Source organism: Lepidochelys kempii, chromosome 1 (assembly GCF_965140285.1).
Source record: "Lepidochelys kempii isolate rLepKem1 chromosome 1, rLepKem1.hap1, whole genome shotgun sequence".
NCBI classification, from domain to species: Eukaryota; Metazoa; Chordata; order Testudines; family Cheloniidae; genus Lepidochelys; species Lepidochelys kempii.
The window spans coordinates 78,798,270-78,818,011 of record NC_136380.1 but is presented as its reverse complement, the minus strand read 5'-3'; the positions used below and the strand labels follow the sequence as shown (position 1 = coordinate 78,818,011).

Here is a 19,742-nt window from a genome sequence, read left to right as displayed (position 1 = left end):
CAATTAATCAGGATTAATTTTTTAATTGCTTCACAGCCCTAATCAAAATCAAAATCAGTACCTTCAACACCAGACTTACATCACAATAAAATCAGCTTTAGTCCAAGTTGTTTCCTGCCCCACTTGAAAGAAGAGAAGTATCTTAATGTCCTTAGTCTGGCATGATACTAAAAACAAAACTATTCAAAACAATCTAGGGTGTGAGGGAGAAACAATCAGTCTTTATTACATTAAATCGCTTAAAATTATACAATAATTTTCAATATAAAAAACCCTTGTTAAAACAATATAAATTGTTTTCTTTAAATGTAAACAGTGACCATTTTGTGCAATATGTGCCAACTGATGAATTAAGTAAAACTAGATAAATGTGATGGTCAAAAGGGCACTGTAGTTCATTAGTACAGTAGGTTTTCTAAACATAATTAAAAATGTTTTTCTTAAGTCAAAATAAATAGTTGGTTGCTTCTTGGCACACTCTATTTGGAGAGAGAAAAGAGGATAGACAATACATACAAAAACTTTTATACAATTCACTATTTTCACATTCATCCAGTTGTGCTATTCATTTTTTGCCTTACCTATGAAAAAGCTTATTTTACACAGGGAACAATTAAACAATTTTAGTGATTACTTTATTATTTGTGACTAATTTGAAAACTCTGATCATTGAACATGCAGCTCTGAAGAATCCAACTAAAATTTAATTTTAAAATGATAAACCACATTTAATCTCACATTTCAACCAGAAGAGTCCAGAAGTTCCACTGATACTACAGGGATCATTTTCATTACTGGTACAGGGCAAATTCTTTGGAAAAAAATGTATTGTCTTAGAAATACTTGTACTGGTCTACCAATGTGCTTCTAGCATAATCAGCTCACAAGATCCAACCTTACATTCACATAAAATTCTGATTACCATATTGCTTTCCGTCTTCTTCCTCCCACCTTACATTGGCATAATATTAGCATCCATTATATGTTGGTTATCATAAAAATATAAAACCCCAAACATTCCTTATTACCCTCTGGAAGTCTGAAATCCTTGCTTTCAAATGGCATAAAGCATTAAATTATCTGTTTTGCTAGATAGTGGCTACTAAAATCATGCCAATACAAGCAGGAAGCAGAAACGGGGAAGCAGGATGACAAACAATGTTGTTTTAAATTTCTGATCTCATGACATGCCAGAGAATAGAATGCTTTGCACACCATTAGAAAGCAGCATGTTCAGCTTCTAATGGTATAAAGATATTTTTATAACCCTGATGGTTTGTGAGATCACACCTAAATATACAGTTCAGGACATAAATGCACTGTAAATTTTTAATCCCTGTATTATTCAAATGGACCTAAGACACAATACAGAAACGTAGTGCCAAACCTAGTTGATAGTTATATCTCCTATTTCAAGGGTTTATCATCACAATTAAATAATGAAGTGTGACTTATCCTCCTTGGCATAGAGACTATGGCAGGGACCAACCTTTATTTATGCCAAGAACCTTAAACTGACAGGTAAAGAAGGACAAAGTTTAAAAATGTAAAAAAACCAACCAAACAAAAAAAGCACCTCAGAAAAGTATGTTAATTTGTTGATTACACATTTTAAATGAATCACAAATTTCGATTTTTTTTTACAATACTTAAGTTTGAAGAAACAGAAAATTAATAATATTTTATTAGTGATATAGAAGTCTCCCTGTTAATTTCAATGTACATTTTCTCCAGAGTGGTCATTGCTGAGGTAAGGATAACAAACATACAGAGGTTTGTGATTTGACAAAATTTCACAAGCTATTTTGCCTTTCAAGTAACAATTCAGATGACTTGTTTTTAAGTGCCATACAAATCGTTCTCACATTTTATCTTCAAAAAGTGTTCAAAATGTAGTTCAAAATGCAATTGAGACACAACTGATTCCATTTGCAAAAGTCATATGTGCCAAAGGCTACTTGTCAGTCTTGGTCTAATCACTTGGATAGAGGCATTTCTTCAGGTTATTGCATAGAATGACAGGCAGACTCTCCATCCAATATCTTGGGACTGTTTGTCCTTACTATAATAGAAAAAGAAAAAAAGCTTAACTGAAAGAATTTGATAATGGGACAAACGTGCATTCTAAAGCTTCTAAGATTAGGTTATCCACAAAGGTAGAGTGCCAAGTTCCAATATCTTTGTCTCCAAGAGCCAGGCTGGTGAGTAATTCAATGTATTATTTCTTCAGGTTTTTAAGTCCAATGGTTTTTGTAAACTTGGCTAGTCAAAACTGACATGTTATCTTTGCCAGTTTGCACCACTAACTTAAACAAATCCAACAATAGCAAAATTAAGGATATATAATATAGTGTTTTTCTATTGAATATCTATTTTCAGTGTTGTCAAATCATTCCGGAAGCTTTGCTAGAACAAAAAAAAAAAAATTGAGAAATATTCTCTCATCGAGTCCCTCCACATTCTCTCATTTAGGATTTGCCCTTACAGCGATTGCCACTGTTTATTTTCCTGAATCATCAGACTTTTCTTAGTCAGTCTTGAATTTTTCCCCCTGATACAGTATGACTACAGCAACTTTTTGTATAGCATCTTTCATGCAAACTGTATTCCCAACTGCTTTTCAGCGTTAAATTACAAAACACAAAGTAGAGGCAAAATAGAAGAGAATTGAGGCAGATATGGGAAGACTGTTGCAAATATCAGAAACTGTAAAGGAAGTACCAGCAATGTAGATATTATATAGAGGGCCACAGGTCAGTGGTTGTAAGCAAATGGTGTAAGAAAATATCTGAGTGATTAGGGCAAGTCCATGGGAAGTTTTTAAAAACAAACTTCTCTTCGTATTGAAATTGATAAGGAGCTAGTTGAGTTGATTGAGATGGAGATGATTTATTCCTTAGAACAGACAGGAAGTTATTCTGCAAATACAATAGTCCACAGAGGTGGGATTTGGGAATTACCACTGAAAAAGGAAGCTGAAAAAGTGAAATCCTAGCTAAGATGTCAGTGTATATGGAAGTGAGAATATGAACAATATTGCAGAGAGGTTGACAAGCCAATCTATGAACCTAGGAAAATGTGAGAAGAGGAGCAAGAAAATTAAGATCACAAGTTATATTCGGAGAACAGTGAAGGAAAGTGGAATAGATGAAGAGGAAGTTGGTAAAAAAGAATGAATATGGGAAAAGATCCTTGTGGAACTCCATAAAAGGAGAAGCCTTTGTGTAGAGGAAGTATCAACAGGGAAAGAAAACTATCAGATACAGGCAAGAATGCAACTAGACACCTGCACAGCTATTGAAGTTGGGCAGGAGAATGGGGTAGTTCAGTTTCAAATACTCAGCAGATTTCAAGGAGAAAGAAGAGGGAGAGAGCACCAGCAACAATAGAAAAGACATAGTTAACTAGGAAGAAAGGAGGGCTTCTATACAGTGGCCAAAAATAAAACTAATATTTTCATACTGAAACTCCAAGATACTATTCTGCTAAAAAGTGTTTAAGCAATGAGGTTAGAAACTGAAGATAAAAATTGGTCACTGTGTACTCTCAAGAACTAGTAAAAGTAAAAGGAGTGGTTGACAATTGTCCACTAGAGTGGGCAGATGACAAGCAAGGGCAGGGGATAAGGAGGTAAAGTTTTTGGTAAAGAACTAGGTATCAAACAAGTCCCAGAGGAGTCCCTCACTGCTACTTCTGTGCTTAAATCCATCGGACCACACTCAAACGAGAAGTTTTCTTTTGCACATTCAGAAAAAGATTATGAGGGAAGTGTGAGCTAGTTATGGAGTGCACAATGAATAAATAAGGATTACCAATACTGTAGTTATGGAAATAGAACTATACTGTGTGCTTCACACCACCATCTGGCAATTTCACAGCAGATATTTTGATGTAACATGAACTCCCCTCCCCCCCGCCCCGTCCGTGAGATGTTAACTAAGCATTTGAGGGCCCATGTCTGGAAGAAATATTGGTGGATGAAAACTAGAGGTGCTGATCAGGGGCAATGTCTACGTTACATGTATACTAAATGGCTGTGTTGCAAAATCTAATCTACTTTTTGCTTTATTTAGAGAACAGTGAATTTACAGAGACTGTAGAACATAATATACCCAGAATATCTTCCAATAGCTCAAACTGGTTTCTTGTGAATTAGGGATGTCAAGCTATTAAAAAAATTAATCACGATTAATCACACTGTTAAATAATAGAATACCATTTATTTAAATATTTTTGGATGTTTTCTACATTTTCAAATATATTGATTTCAATACAACACAGAATGCAAAGTGTACAGTGCTCACTTTATATTTATTTTTGATTACAAGTATTTGCTCTGTAAAAAAACAAAAGAAACAGTATTTTTCAATTCACCTCATACAAGTACTGTAGTGTAATCTCTTTATCATGAAAGTTGAACTTACAGATGTAGAATTACATACAGAAAATAACTGCATTCAAAAATAAAACAATGTAAAACTTTAGAGCCTGCAAGTCCACTCAGTCTTACTTCTTGTTTAGCCAATCACTCAGACAAACAAATTTGTTTACACTTGCAGGAGATAATGCTGCCCGCTTCTTGTTTACAATATCACCTGAAAATGAGAAAAGGCGTTCTCATGGCACTGTTGTAGCCGGTGTGGCAAGATATTTATGTGCCAGATGTGCTACAGATTCATATGTCCCTTCATGCTTCAACCACCATTCCAGCGGATATACGTCTATGCTGATGGCAGGTTGTGATCGATAATGATCTGAAGCAGTGCAAACCGATGCACGTTCATTTTCATTATCTGAGTCAGTTTCCTCATCGGAGTGTTTGCTCTTTTAACACTTTTGAAAGCATGCTCCACACCTCACCCCTCTCAGATTTTGGAAGGCACTTCAGATTCTTAAACCTTGGGTCGAGTGCTGAAGCTATCTTTCGAAATCTCACATTGGTACCTTCTTTGTGTTTTGTCAAATTTGCAGTGAAAGTGTTCTTAAAATGAACAACATGTGCTGGGTCATCATCCGAGACTGCTATAACACGAAATATATGGCAGAATGTGGGTAAAACAAAGCAGGGGACATAAAATTCTCCCCCAAGGAGTTCAGTCACAAATTTAATTAACGCATTATTCTTTTAACAAGCATCATCAGCATGTCCTCTGGAATGGTGGCCAAAGCATGAAGGTGCATATGAATGTTTAGCGTATCTGGCATTTAAATACCTTACAATGCCAGCTACAGAAGTGCTATGCAAATGCTTGTTTTCACTTTCTGTTGACACTGTAAATATGAAGTGGGCAGCACTATCTCCTGTAAATGTAAACAAACTTGTTTGTCTTAGTGATTGGCTGCACAAGAAGTAGTACTGAGTGGACTTGTAGGCTCTGAAGTTTTACATTGTTTTGTTTTTGAGTGCAGTTATGTAACAAAAAAATTCTACATTTGTAAATTGCACTTTCACGACTCAGATTGCACTACAGTACTTACATGACGTGAATTGAAAAATAGTATTTATTGTGTTGATCTTTCACAGTGCAAATATTTGTAATCAAGAATAATAAACACTTTAATTTCAATTACAACACAGAATACAATATGTATATAAAAATGTAGAAAAACATTCAAAATATTTAATAAATTTATATTGGTATTCTATTGTTTAAACAGTGCGATTAATCATGATTAATTTTTTTTTGAGTTAATTGCATGAATTAACTGCGATTAATTGAGAGCCCTAATGTGAATGTTGTCCAGTGTCCAAACATGGAAACATTAGATTAAGAAACTGCTAAATATTCACCCATTCTAAGGTTGCTAAAATGTAGAGTGTATTTCTATTGAAGCTGGTACAGCTAAGATTTGGGAACAATTTGACACCTCTAGAAACCTGCCACTAGTGTTCACGGAAACAGCTCAAAAGAAAAAATGCTATCAATTTTTGTTTCAAGTCCAGCTCACAGCCTCCCTAATTTTCCATGTCCAGTGGATGTGGGTTAGGAGAACCTGTATAGATTGCTGCTTCCCAGCTCCCTATAATACATATGAAACAAGCAGCAAGGCAGCAGTTTGGTCTGCTCCCTGAACTCAGTTGTAGTATTACTGTGTTCATCATTCTTCAGGTCCTACAAGATAAATTATTAACAGGTACCAGCCAATAGCATTTTAAGTTCTCCATAAAAATCCACATACCATTTTTGTGTAATCCCTGAATCTGATGTTCGTTGGTATGTTTCCAAGTAGAAAAGTTGCAAGTTGGATTTTGGCTGAATAATGTATTGTATGTTTTTACTTTATGGAAACATGGTTGAATCTCTGGAGACTTTGCCCTCAACAGCTGATTGTCTTTATGGTTTAAAACAGGAAACTCCTAGGTTTGTAAACAAATTTCTTTTATTATCATTCTTTCAAAAATTCTCATTTCAATAAGTTAACAATTCAGACCTCACTTCATTTGAATCAGTCCCTGCTATAACGGGTGCTGATCTCAGGATATTACAGAAACAAGGTGGTTGAGGCAATATCTTTTATTGGACCAACTTCTGATGATGAAAGAGAGCTTACACATGCTGTAGAAGAACTCTGTGCAAGCTAGAAAGCTTGTCTCTTTCACCACCAGAAGTTGGTCCAATAAAATACATTATCTCAACCATCTTGTCTCCTTGTTATAAAGGATCATTTTGGGGGTTAAGTCACTGGAAGTTTCAGATCACCAGTATAAAACAGTTTTATCTTCATCCCTTCCTGAAAATTAAAACAGAAATAAAAAACAGCTATTTCCCCTATAGTAACTATGGTTCTTAGAGGTATTGTCAACTTCTGGTGCACATGCACCCTGTGTGAGTGAGATTGGATGCTTTTGGCCTGCAGTGTCCATTGGGAGAGAGGCATGCCCTGATCGCTCGTGTGTCTCATCATTTCCCCCTCCCCGCAAGGGCATAAAGGGCAGAGCAGAGCCAGCTGCTCCTCAGTTCCTGCACAAATACAAATTTGGGGTAAAAGGGGACTCTGTAGTAGTGGGGAAGGAAGACAGGTCATGGAATACACATAGACAATATCTCAAAGTTACCATTCGCTTTCATGTGATTCTCCATACATATTTCTCTGCTGATGATTCTCAAACTTTGACCTGATGTACTTGCTCAATAGCTACTCAAATATCAACTGCAGGACCGCTCTGCCAAAACGGGTATTAGATCCTGATGCCTCAACTGGGGAATAATGTCATGTAAATATATGACCAGATCCCCAGGTCACTGAAGACCTTCAGATTTCAGAGATGGTTACACTTTTCAAGAAAGCCATAGAATTTACCTCAGCTCTAGTGGAGTGAGCCCTAACCTGCACTGAGGATCTAATTTGCCTAGCTCATAAAACCCTAAAGTAAGTAGACACCCACTTAGATAGCCTCTGGGAAGATGCCTGACCTTTCATCCAACCTGCAAAAGCTACAATTAGTCAAAAGAAAACTAAACGTTTTGGTCCTATCCAGATAAAATAACAGAGGCTTAAGCACATCCAGGGTATGCAAATTTGGCTTCCTCTTGGTGGGAGTGGAGTTTAGGGAAGAGCACAGGTACATGACCCATTTGATTCAAATGCAAGTCTGAGACTACCTTGGGTAAAAATGTAGTGTGGGGCCTAAGGGTGACCTTCTCCTTATGGACTACAGCATCTGATGGGCCAGAATTAAGTGCTTGTATTTTTCCTATTTTCCACGCTGATATAATTGCCACTAAAAAGGCCATTTTCAAGGACAAATGATATTAGGAGCTCAAAGGGAGTTGCCATCAACCCAGCTAGGACTGCACAGAGATGCTAGGGGAGAAGTGACTGATTGGGGAAAAACATGAATGAGACCCGTAAGCCTAGCTACCACAAGATGGGAGAAAATGGTGTTGCCCTGCATGGAGGAGATGGTCAGCTGATTCTCTGCCATAGAGCTAATGGACAATCCTTTTTTTTAAAAAAAAAAATCTTAGTAGATATGCAGATTCCAGCTATTCTGGACTCTGCATATCTAGAGGAAATATGCTATTGACCCCACTTTTGAAATGTTACAGATAAAGGATCCTGAGTGTCCATTTGTGGTCTTCTAAGAATTGCTTTATTAGGTGGCAGTTCCCTGGGGACAACTCCAACAATGTCCTTGGTGCCAAGATCATCAGTCCTGAGAGAGTAAACATCAGTACCATAGATTTGGTATTGGGCATGGCTTGAATCTTTTCATAGGCCAGTACCATGTTCTCCAGGGTGTCATCAGGACTCATTCTGGGCTGAGCCACCCTTTGAGGGAGTGAAGTGAGAGTTTTGCTTCTTCCAGCTAGGCCCTTCCCAGAGGCAAAAAAGGCACCTTGAGTGACCATTGTTAAAGAACACAGCTGTCTCACATGAAGGGCAGTTCTTGAAGCCAGGAGACTTTAGGTATGTCTACACCTTGAGCTGGTTGCGTGATTCCCAGCTTACATAGACATACTTGGGCTAGCTCTTATCAACCTACCACACAAAACAGTAATATAGCCAGGGTGGCACAGACGGTAGCAGTGGCACAGGCTAGCCATGCCAAATACAAACCCATCTGAATCCTGTCCATACATATTCAGCACAGTTAACCTATGCTGCCACTTGCTGCTTCCCATGCTTCACTACTCTCTTTAGCATGCTAGCTACACAAACTGGGAATCACACCCTCAGCTCCAAGTGTAGATAGAACCTTTGGTTCAGACAGAGGAAAAAATTCCTAACACTAACAGAAGCTTGGGGGTTTTTTTGCCAACAGATGTACCAACCCTGTACACACTAACAGTAACTAATTTAACACCTAACTAACAATACAAAGATATGTTTATTTGCTTCATAAAGCACATAGTGATGCAGACACTGCAGGATTCTGTCTCACAGCCATGGATGGTAAGAAAGAACTGAAGGGCAGTCGGACCCATTCTGACCTTGGGTGGGGATGTCTGAGGGCATTCAAGCTGCAGACACAGCCCCAACAGATACTGCTGTGCAATATAATCTGATTTCATGCACACAGGGCATAGGTGTACCAAGAGTGGAATACATACAAACATTTGAAGAACTGAATAATTCCCCTTTGTTTTAGTCTAATATATCCCCTTTCACTATTCTCAGAAACTGTATTATGTGTTTGTTGCTTTCCCTTGCCTCTGTACAATGAGATCACAAGTGGAAGTAGAGATCTCAAGTTGAAAAATTCTCTTAAAGACATTCCTCAGCATACTGAATCAAGTCAACACCATGGAACTTTTAAGATACCCAGGGACGGCACGTTGTCCATTTGTAGTCTCACCAATGTTTTTGCCAAAGAACACTGGGCCAAGTTCTCCCCAAGCCCCCAGTGCTTTTTACTCCTGATGGAATTCTGCACGCCCGCACAGGCAGGGAATTGTTATGGTGATCAGATATCTATCCCTCCATGCAGAAAAAAGAAGAAGAAATCTTCTGGAGACACGTGCCTCTTCCTGGACAGCCTAGGCGGCGCATCTGTTCCAGCACACCTGGAGCAGCCATCAGAGACGCAAATCACTGCGGGGGCAGGATGTACGCACCTGCCTGGGAGACATTAATCACCGTCGGGGGTGGAGTGGGCTGGGCATGCATGTGTGTGAACAAGCCAGAGAGACTTGCTACAGAGTGGCTTGCCGGGCATGGGGGGCTTGGGGTTGTTAAGCATGAGACAGGCTCTGTCCCCCGAGGCAGAAATGTAGTAGCCTGCCTGCCTATGTTCCTTTACTGCAAGGAAGCAAGCAGCTGTTTTGCCAGAGTTAGAAATGCAATCAGCCAGTGTCATCCCTTAAACTGCATGGAGGCTCATTTTATAACAGGGATTGGATTGAAACAAAATTCAGTCAGTTTTTGCTTGAGATGGGATAAGGTGTGGAAGAATAAGAGTCTGCTCTGTGCATTCCTTCAAAACTGTTTCAATGTTTGAAATAAAAGATTGTTCTAAATGTGAAAATAACACATTGTTAATGTTGCTATTGATCGTTAATTGATCTCATTCTCTGAGACAAAAATGTAGCAGCCTGCCTGAATAGTAACATTGTTAATGTTCCTATTGTTAACTAACTGTTCCCATTCTCAGCCAATTCCCCCCAGAAGCATAAAACACGGAAGAGTTTTAAGGCTCCTTTACATTGCTAGAGTGATGTAAAGGAGCCTTATTATAAATGACCATAAGGGAATCCTCAGCTAGGAGATCTATGTGCTTTCTTACTTTTTTTCCTGTGCCAAAGTGGCCCAATGGAGTTAGATTACAGATCAGGATTTATTTTACTTACCCATTAAAAAACAACAACAACAAAAAATAAAAGACTGAGGGCAAATAAAACATTTATCAAGAAGTCACTAAAATGTCAGGACAATCAGAACCAAGCACTTCCCAAAATACCCAGCCCGGTCCAGATGAAGTTACTAAAGGGCAAAAGGGATATATTTGTTCTTTTGCATGACATCAAAAACGGCTACACCAGGTTCTCATGCTCGAGAATTCCCTACAAAACTGCATGTAGACGGGGACAAATTATTTTGCACATCCTGCAACGTTGTTCTCATCCATGACTGATGGTCTGTAATTGTGGATCATTTTGCATTTAAAAAACAAAAAAACCGACATTATTTTGACAAATAACATATGCAGAATTTTTAATTTTTTGGCACAGAATTCCCCCAGGAATAGCCTTTGCTGTCATCAGAACACGTGAATTTTAAAATTAGGATTTTCAGTATATTTTTCTTTATTTTACAGATCCATGTTTTTAATCTAATACTTGACACTAAGACCAAATAAATTTGCTGTCTACAAGTTCCCACAGGTTCTTAGAAACAATCTGTCAAATCCCTGACCTAGCAGGGAGTGGTGTGAAGGAATGGATATTGAAAATGGAAAAACATATTCTACAGACTAACAAATTTATTTGAGCATAAGCTGTAGTTCACGAAAGATTATGCTCAAATAAATTTGTTAGTCTCTGAAGTGCCACAAGTACTCCTTTTCTTTTTGCAAATAGACTAACACGGCTGCTACTCTGAAACATATCATTCTATGCATTTCCTACCTTAGTTCTGGAAAGCTGAGATTTGTTCTGAGCCTCATAAGAATGTACATTATTGTCTCTGCAATTGTTCTCAGCCCCAACTGTATCCATAATGCTGCTTCCACATGTCTGTGTATTATAGCCACTGTCCACCTAGGAACAAAAGCCAGGAATTAATATCCTATGTACTCTGTTCCAGATAAGCTCCCCTATTTCTTGTGCATTACTTATTTTAATTTACATTTGTATTGCCCCTACTTCATAATCCTTTCATACTGTATTTATAAACTTAATCTATCATACAAGCTATACATATCACTGATTAAAATATGAACCATTGAAATACAGCCACATCTAAAGGTGATATCTGGCAACTGTTTAACAATGCATGCTTAGAGTCACTTCTGTCCTAAACTATTATCTGATTGAAACTTCAGGGAAAAGTTAAATAGGCAAATTGGAAATACTTGTGAGTACAAGTACATGCCCTTTGGACATTTAATGGTCACAACTGAGAACTTTTCAAATATTAAGGTGTCAGCATCTTCAGCAGGACAGTTCCTACTACTATCATCATAGTTTCTTCACTACCTTCAAAAACCAGGACTTCTTTGGAGACCTCCTATACAAGGTGATATGGCTAGATGTGTGTGGCTTGCATATTTTACAAGATAATACAATTGCAGGCTTAAATAAAATTGACAATCTATTTGTGACTTAAAAAGCAAAAGGCGGCTGCATTATGTAATAACTTAGTTAACTGCAGCAGATTCATTAGAAACAAGAGGAGATAGTAAATTGGTCAACCAGAATCCAAGTAGTTTGGGATTAATCCACATTTACTACTGTGGTAGCATAAGAAATATTTCCTTGAATTGCTGTGTTGCCAGTCAAATAGAACAAGCTTTAAGTCACACAATTCAGTGTTTACACCCCATCAGATAAGAGCTGACAGAAAGTATATCCAGAATGGTAGAGGGACAAATGTGAAAACTGAGAGATTAAACTTGGGGTATAATTTACTAAATTATTTAAATAAAACAAAAACCCTTACCTGAATACTACTGCTGTCACAAGGAATTACACTGCTTTCCGCAAGAGGTGATATGCACATGTGAGAGCTTTCAATACTGAAAGTAATTCCTGTCATGAAGCTGGTCATTGGCATACTGCTATTACCAACACATTCCTTAACCCAAGTGTTCTCATCTGACACCTCAACTGTATCAACCATATCAACAGTATTATTTTCTTTTAAACCTTCTATATCCTGCAACGATGCCAGTCCTTGTTCACAAGCTTCAGAGTGATCTGGTGAAATAGATACAGTTGCCACAACTAGATGTGTACCGTGTGCAAAAGTATCACCATCCTGCTGCTGTAAATTTACTCCAGTGTCCATCTGTGGTAACAGAACTTCTGCAGGTAGGGCATTCTCTTTGTCTTCTGCCTCTTCGTTGTGATTTTCAAGGGTAAATGGTATCCTAATAAGGGAAGTTTGATATTGTGCAGTCCCTCTGCATGCTCCAAGTCTCATAGGAGAGCAATTTTTAATTGGAGAACAGCCATCTATATAAGGACTTCTAGTACTTGGGGGTGTCATTCTGTTTGAGACTGGTGCAGACGGAACATCCGGAGAACGAAAAGTCAACTTTCTTTGTTCTGTCCATAGTAAAAACAGAATAATTCAATTCATTAGATATCAGATGGAGGAAAAGCTAACAGTCTGAATCCTAGGACCAGAAGTCACTAGAACAACTACAGCCACACTAAGCGGTGATTCTCTTGAGTATCATCTCCTAGCACTAAAGGCATTTGATACAACTATTTTTAAAAGTTATACTTGTTACACACACGTTTAGCCATCATACTTTCAAATTTTAATCCTGCTTATCTAAAGCTTTCCTTTCTCTGAAAGGTCTACTACTGCAGAGACCAGGTCAGGGATCGGCAATCTTTGGCACACAGCCCGCCAAGATAAGCCCCCTTGCGAGCCGGTTTGTTTACTTGCCGCGTCCACAGGTTCGGCCGAGCGCAGCTCCCTCTGGCTGCGGTTCGCCGATCCAGGCCAAGGGATGTGCTGGCTGCCGCTTCCTGCAGCCCCCATTGGCCTGGAGCGGCGAACCATGGCTAGCGTGAGCTGTGATCAGCCGAACCTGTGGACGCGGCAGGTAAACAAACCAGCCTAGCCCGCCAGGGGGCTTACCCTGGCGGGCCCCCGTGTCCCAAAGGTTGCCGATCCCTGGATCGGGTTTTCAAATGGCAGTACCAAATTGTGTCAAAATGAACAGTCCCTTACCCCCAAATGCTTCCAGTCCAATAACCTAAAATCCATACTAGGCAAGTACTGTAGATTTCTTAGAACACATTAGTTCTACAAAAGCTTTTTGAGGGTGAAAATTATCAGAACTTTATACAATCAGGCATAAAGTGAAAAGTAGCTATTCAGACTTTATACATAACTTTGCAGAAGTATCTCATAGCAGGTTCTGACTGAATCAGCTATGCAAACAGACTAAGATTTTACAGAACACAGAATACCAATACTGCCAAATTGCAACAAATTATGGAGTCTGATATGGATAAGCATCCACTAGGTTTCTAAACTAGTGAATTCATTTAATCTCAGCTTAATCTAGTTATAGGGATCAGGGCTCAAATGTAAGACACTAACCCTATCAAAATAGTTTTTCCTACAACAATTCTGACTGCTCATCTTATTTTTGATACATAACTTCAAACAAAACCCTTCTCCTCAGATCATATTGCTCCCCTTTACTTTATTTCATACTATGAGTTTTCATGATTCCTTTTTCCACTTTTTCCCACTAAAAAAATTTATTTTTTTGCACTTTCTAAGTAATTCTGTTCAGGTAAACATTTTATACATTTACATTGATGACACTTTACTGTTCAACATGCCATGTGCCATACTAGATGAGACCACTGGACTATCAAGTCAAGTACCTGCCTCTAGATGGATCGTTTTTTCATCACAAGAAATACAAGCTGCATGAAAGGAGACTGTATATAAAGTCAAACCATACCTGACAATGGTGTCTTCCTTATCTGAAAAGCAATTGGAGAAAAAGTAGGGGAAGCAATATTTGCAGGGGACCTCTCTGGAAACGTGGGACTGGTAATGCTTCCCAGACTGTATGCCCTTGTACCTCCCTGAATAGGACTGGAGGAAAACTGACCCTTTAATACAAAGAGTAAGAATTAGCTTTTACATAATATAAATTTATAGACTGATGTACAAATTTGTAGACTTGAAAGTACAGTGCTACTGGGAAAATAATTCTATTCCTGCTTCACTGACACTCTCAATCAAGCATTTCACTGCTGCAATATTCCATTTGAAATTCTCCAGTTGGATTTTATGATGCCTCATAGGAAATCCAATGCTTCCAAAGAGGAGTACTAATTAAGACTATGTTATCAATCATATTAGAACTAACAGGAGCCAGACTACTGTATAAGGATTTTCCTAATCAACAGCCAAATTACTGTTTAGTATTTGTATTATTGTTATGCCTACAACGTTTTATCTCCCAAATGGCAGACACCCCAAAGCAGAATGGAATGTTGCCCCCAATGCAGTGACAGATTGAGTAGACTGCACACTGACACCATTGGATATTTTAACAGAATCCACACTATCTGAAGGACATAACTTTGAAGTCAACCAAAACAGACCTTTCATCTGAAAGAGTCAGAAGAAGCTGTGCTCTTATCTCAGGCCAAATCTACAGTAGGAACAGTTTGTTTTCATAGGTATAACCCACATATTGTATTGGTAAAGTAGTAATTGTGTGGACACAGAGTTTGCTGGCAAAACTGCGGTTTTGCCAAAATAGCTTATTCAAGCCCCCTAACAAAATAAGTTCTACTGGAAAAAGCACAGTACATAACTCAGCGTTTTTGCCAACACAGTTATAATGGTCAGAGACCACAGACATAGCATCTCTGACTAACATAACTATGCCAGCAAAAGTCTTTTGTTTAGATCTATTCTCAGCAGGAAGTAGCAATTTGCACATCACCAGAAAATGTGAGTTGGAGCTAAGAAAAACAACGTTCAGACATTCATGCCTTAGTTGTGATCTTGTTTTCATTTAGTATAATATGCTCCTGGCTGGTTGAAGGTCTCATTTAAAGTGAGTTTGTGTTGGAAACTGATGGCTCAAGAAATTGATGGACTTCCAATTCACTTGTAGTTCACTTCCAATTCACTTGTATATTAAAGCATGCCAGAGGTGCATCTGTATTTTACATTCCTAGATCTAAGAGTTCTGAACAAAGATCACAAATGAGTAAATAGCACTGTAAACATAGCAGTTCTGTAATACGATACCATCCTTTCAAGGAAAATACTTATTCTACTTTGAAGTGTAAAAAAAGTGCCTTTTTTGCTTTATTATGTATAAGGCTTCTGATTTTTGGTTTTATTCCATAAACACCCTTGACACAAATGAGCGGGGGAGGGAAGAGAAACTGGAGTTCATCCACTGAATACCAGAAAATCACCACAAATGGTTACTTGTATCTAAGGCTTGTTTACACAGAGAAGTAATGCAGACTACACGGGAGAGATTTCTAAAGTGCACTAAACATGCTGCATGTTAACTGGTCCATGAAGATCCTGCTGCTGTGCACTTAAGGTTCCCTAGGGTGCTCTGAAGTCATGTTGTTTGAAGCATTATGTGTTAAAGCATTCTAGGAAACATTACAGTGAGATTACTCATTACAGTATACATAAGCAGAAAGCCCCTATATTATATATACACCTATATTTTATATATCTACATAAAACTTGAAAATTGCTACAAACAACCCCAAAAAACAAAAGCCCTAACTACATATAAATATCTGTAAAGTTTTCCTCAGACATTCTGCTTTTCTTTTCTTTTTTTTTAATTAAAAATCATGTTTTGCCTACTTTTCCCAGAAATACTATGGATTACTAGAGAATTAGTAGGTTTAGGATACACACCAAGAAAGTAAGCAAACCCTGTCTGAGAAGGAACGTGATTTTTATTCGGATTTGTTAACAAAAAGTTAACTATTGTTTGGAGAATGGATCTTTAACATTCAACACTTCCCTTTCAAGGGGTTAAAGAAAGTCCACAACCTCACTCAGACCACCAAGTTCTCTGCAAACTCAGGGAAGACCAGATTTTACAATCCCAATATTTCTGAAGTGTTTGTTTTTTTAAAACAAGCACAGAACAACCCCCTTTTAGGTACACTGGGTCATTTATACAATAGAAAGAAAGAAAGAAAGAAAGAAAGAAAGAAAGAAAGAAAGAAAGAAAGAAAGAAAGAAAGAAAGAAAGAAAGAAAGAAAGAAAGAAAGAAAGAAAGAAAGAAAGAAAGAAAGAAAGAAAGAAAGAAAGAAAGAAAGAAAGAAAGAAAGAAAGAAAGAAAGAAAGAAAGAAAGAAAGAAAGAAAGAAAGAAAGAAAGAAAGAAAGAAAGAAAGAAAGAGCACAAATCTTTCTTCTTTGCAGATCAACTTTAAGGGAAAGCAACTAGAGCAATTATATACACCAAATGGTGTTTCAGGTACTAATCAAGCCAAGGACTAAGATGATATTTTTGGTATGCAAACTTAATGAGTTTACGAAGGCATGGCTGCAATATGATCTCAGCCAATAAAGTCTTTCTGTAAAGTGCATCCTATATGGAAAGATCAAAGAGACTTCACAAGCTATTCATATTCGAATCATTCCCTCTCATTCTGTTACGTCAATATCATTCAGACACAAATACATTGGGCAGAGAAAATAGCAGCTCTTCAACAGTGAATATCAGGACTAAACAACAATTTGATAGGGAAAGAAAAGCATAAATTTTAAGTTAAAAAACATGAAGTTTTAGTTAGGCACAATTTAGTTCCAAAATTGGAATTTGACCAGGACCCTGCGTATTAACACCACTCTTTAATTACTTCAGTTGTGTAGACTATTCAAAAGCGGCACTTCAGCTGGTGAAATCTGATCAGATACAATCAGAAGTGGTTCTGCTGCTTTAGAATCAGAGGAGTAGCCTTGTTAGTCTGTATCCACAAAAACAACGAGGAGTCTGGTGGCACCTTAAAGACCAACAGATTTATTTGGGCATAAGCTTTCGTGGGTAAAAATGTTGCATCTGAAGAAGTGGGTTTTTTACCCACGAAAGCTTATGCCCAAATACATCTGTTAGCCTTGAAGGTGCCACTGGACTCCTTGTTGTTTTTGCTGCTTCAGAGAATTTCATGTGTACCAGCTAAATCAGCACATACACAAAGAAAATGAAAAGGCTTCTTACTGAACTAGATGTTTCCACAGGGCTTCTGCACCGGGCTGGAGAAATATCTATTGAACATAGCACTCCAAGTGATGCTGGTGGATTATTACAAGGGCTTTGTGGAGAAAGAGACAAACACTCAGATACACTTCCATTCTCATCTAAAAACAGCTTTCTTCTCAGTGATGAGGAGCTTAGGCTTTCCTGAGACTGGTCTGCAAATTCTTCTGTTCTAAAATATTCACCTAAAGAAAAAAGAAAAAAAGTTTGTTGGCAAGTTTAATTAGCCAGTCTTGTCTTATTTCTCCTGTCTACAGAAAAAGTATGGGGGAACAAAGGGGACAAGGACCTCGTCTGCACAGTCATAAACAGCCACTGAATTCTGTAACTGCTGAAATTGTTAATAATATTTTAGCCATGCTGTGGGCATTAGACTAAGCAGTGTTATAACAAGGTTAATATAAAGTCAGGGCTTTCCCCCCATAAACGCTGGGTTTATTAAAATTTGCTGTAATGTGATTTTTCCCACACATGGAAGCTGATCCAAATGTATCAACCCCAGTTTAGTCATGACAATGTTGAATAGTTTCTGTTAAACTATTCTGCTTGTGTAGACAAGGCTTTTCGGACAGCTGCCATTCCAAATGATCATGCTTACAGAACTCCCATAGAATCATAGGACTGGAAGGGACCTCGAGAGGTCATCTAGTCCAGTCCCCTGCACTTATGACAGGACTTAGTATTATCTAGACCATCCCTGATTGTCCAACCTGTATGCAGTGGAATGCACATTCTGGCCATCTTACCCAAGAAAAGATGTACAGGCAGGAAGTACCCAGCCAGAAGGCTGGAAACTCTTCTGAACGGAAGACTGAATCAAGTCTGTCTAACAGAAGTATCATTAAGGATGCAATCAGTATTTTCCTCCCTATTACCATGTTCTAGTGCAGGGCTTCTCAAACTGGGGGTCGGCACCCCTCAGGGGGTCCGCGAGGTTATTCCAGGGGGGGTTGCAAACTGTCAGCCTCCACCCGAAACCCTGCTTTGCCTCCAGCATTTATAATGGTGTTAAATATATAAAAAGTGTTTTTAATTTGTAAGGGGAAGGGGTTGCACTCAGAGGCTTGCTATGTGAAAGGGGTCACCAGTAAAAGTTTGAGAAGCACTGAAGTGCAAAGCGGAGGTGGTGACAGATAAAATTTAAGAGCCACTTTGTGGAGTTCTATCAGAGATAGAAAATGGTTTATCAGGCTCCCGTTCTCAAAAGAGAAGGGTAAGTCCCACCCCATCCACCAATGTAGTTCAGCGATGGGATGGAGTCACAAAACCATGGTAGAGATAGAGACTGGTAATTTTATTTGTAATAAGTTGAAAATTCTAAATATTCCATCCAGTGTGTTGCTATGGGTTGAAAGCCCCACCACCAGATGACAGACTGAAAGAAATATTCTGCACCTATAAGCTGGCTCCTCCCTCTGCTCCTTGGGTCCTGCACCATCTCTCCTTGCAGTGGCTGGGTCATGCTTTGTAGCAACGCCGAAGGAAAAACGGTTACTCACCTTCTCGTAACTGTTGTTCTTCAAGATGTATTGTTCACGTCCATTCCAAATCAGGTGTGTGCACGCCGCGTGCACGGTCACGGGTAAGTTTTTCCCCTAGCAGTTCCCGTCGAGTCAGCTGGGGAGCCCCTGGGTGGCACCTTCCTGGCACTCAATATACGACCCTGCCGACCCGACCCCCTTCAGTTCCTTCTTACCGTCCATCACGGCCGCTGGAACTGTGGCTCGCTTGCTTTGCAAGTCCTCCCTTAGTGCAGTTATCTAGTCTAGTTGTTCTTCTTGTTTTCTAGTTGTTTGCTGATAGTATAGTTATAGTTAATATAAGTGTTTGTGAGCGGGATCTTTCCCGGTCCCCTTACCCCTTCTTGAGCTCTGGGGCATGCCGCAAGGCTTTAAGTCTTGCAGCGTATGCCACAAGCCCATGCCAAATAATGGCCTCCCAGACTCTCGCCTGAGGTGTCTGTGCATGCACACCTGATTGGAATCAACGTGAACAAGCACTCAAAGAACTATTCTTGGTAAAAGCACTCCATCTGTAAAAATCAGGATGCTGGGATGAGGTTGAATTGCATTTTTTTGTTGTGCTGTTTCTCACTTACTTTTTCCCTATGAGCTGTTTGTGTCAGTCACACAGTGGATGTGACCAGGAAGTAGTAACTCGTGAATTATGTGGCCCCAACTAGAGGTAAAGGGAATAAGATGGACTGGTCTAGAATACCTTATTGAGCTCTTCCTACCCAAGTTCTGTTACATAACTCCTGCTTTTTAAGTATTTCACAAAAAGCAAACATTTCCTTTAGATAGGTCAGTGTGCAGTGCAGATAGTATGCACAGTCTTCCTAGTCT

At 38.7% G+C, this 19,742-nt stretch overlaps 1 protein-coding gene across 6 annotated transcripts in view; it reads right to left on the bottom strand.

Annotated features, from left to right (window-relative positions):
* BORA (BORA aurora kinase A activator) overlaps window positions 1-19,742 on the bottom strand; it is an 80,324-nt gene that overhangs the window by 32,860 nt on the left and 27,722 nt on the right. For 4 of the 6 annotated variants that reach the window (XM_073346664.1, XM_078853301.1, XM_078853300.1 and 1 more), the window contains 6 exons: window positions 17,359-17,582; window positions 14,096-14,249; window positions 12,103-12,710; window positions 11,070-11,201; window positions 6,181-6,358; window positions 154-2,062 (listed from right to left, as the gene is read on the bottom strand). In XM_073346664.1, coding sequence (XP_073202765.1) covers window positions 2,004-2,062; window positions 6,181-6,358; window positions 11,070-11,201; window positions 12,103-12,710; window positions 14,096-14,249; window positions 17,359-17,582 — 1,355 coding nt within the window. In that variant the 3' untranslated portion in view covers window positions 154-2,003. Of the gene's footprint in view, window positions 1-153; window positions 2,063-6,180; window positions 6,359-11,069; window positions 11,202-12,102; window positions 12,711-14,095; window positions 14,250-17,358; window positions 17,583-19,742 lie in introns of those variants that run through there. The other 2 variants (XM_078853303.1, XM_078853302.1) reach the window with 2 other exon arrangements.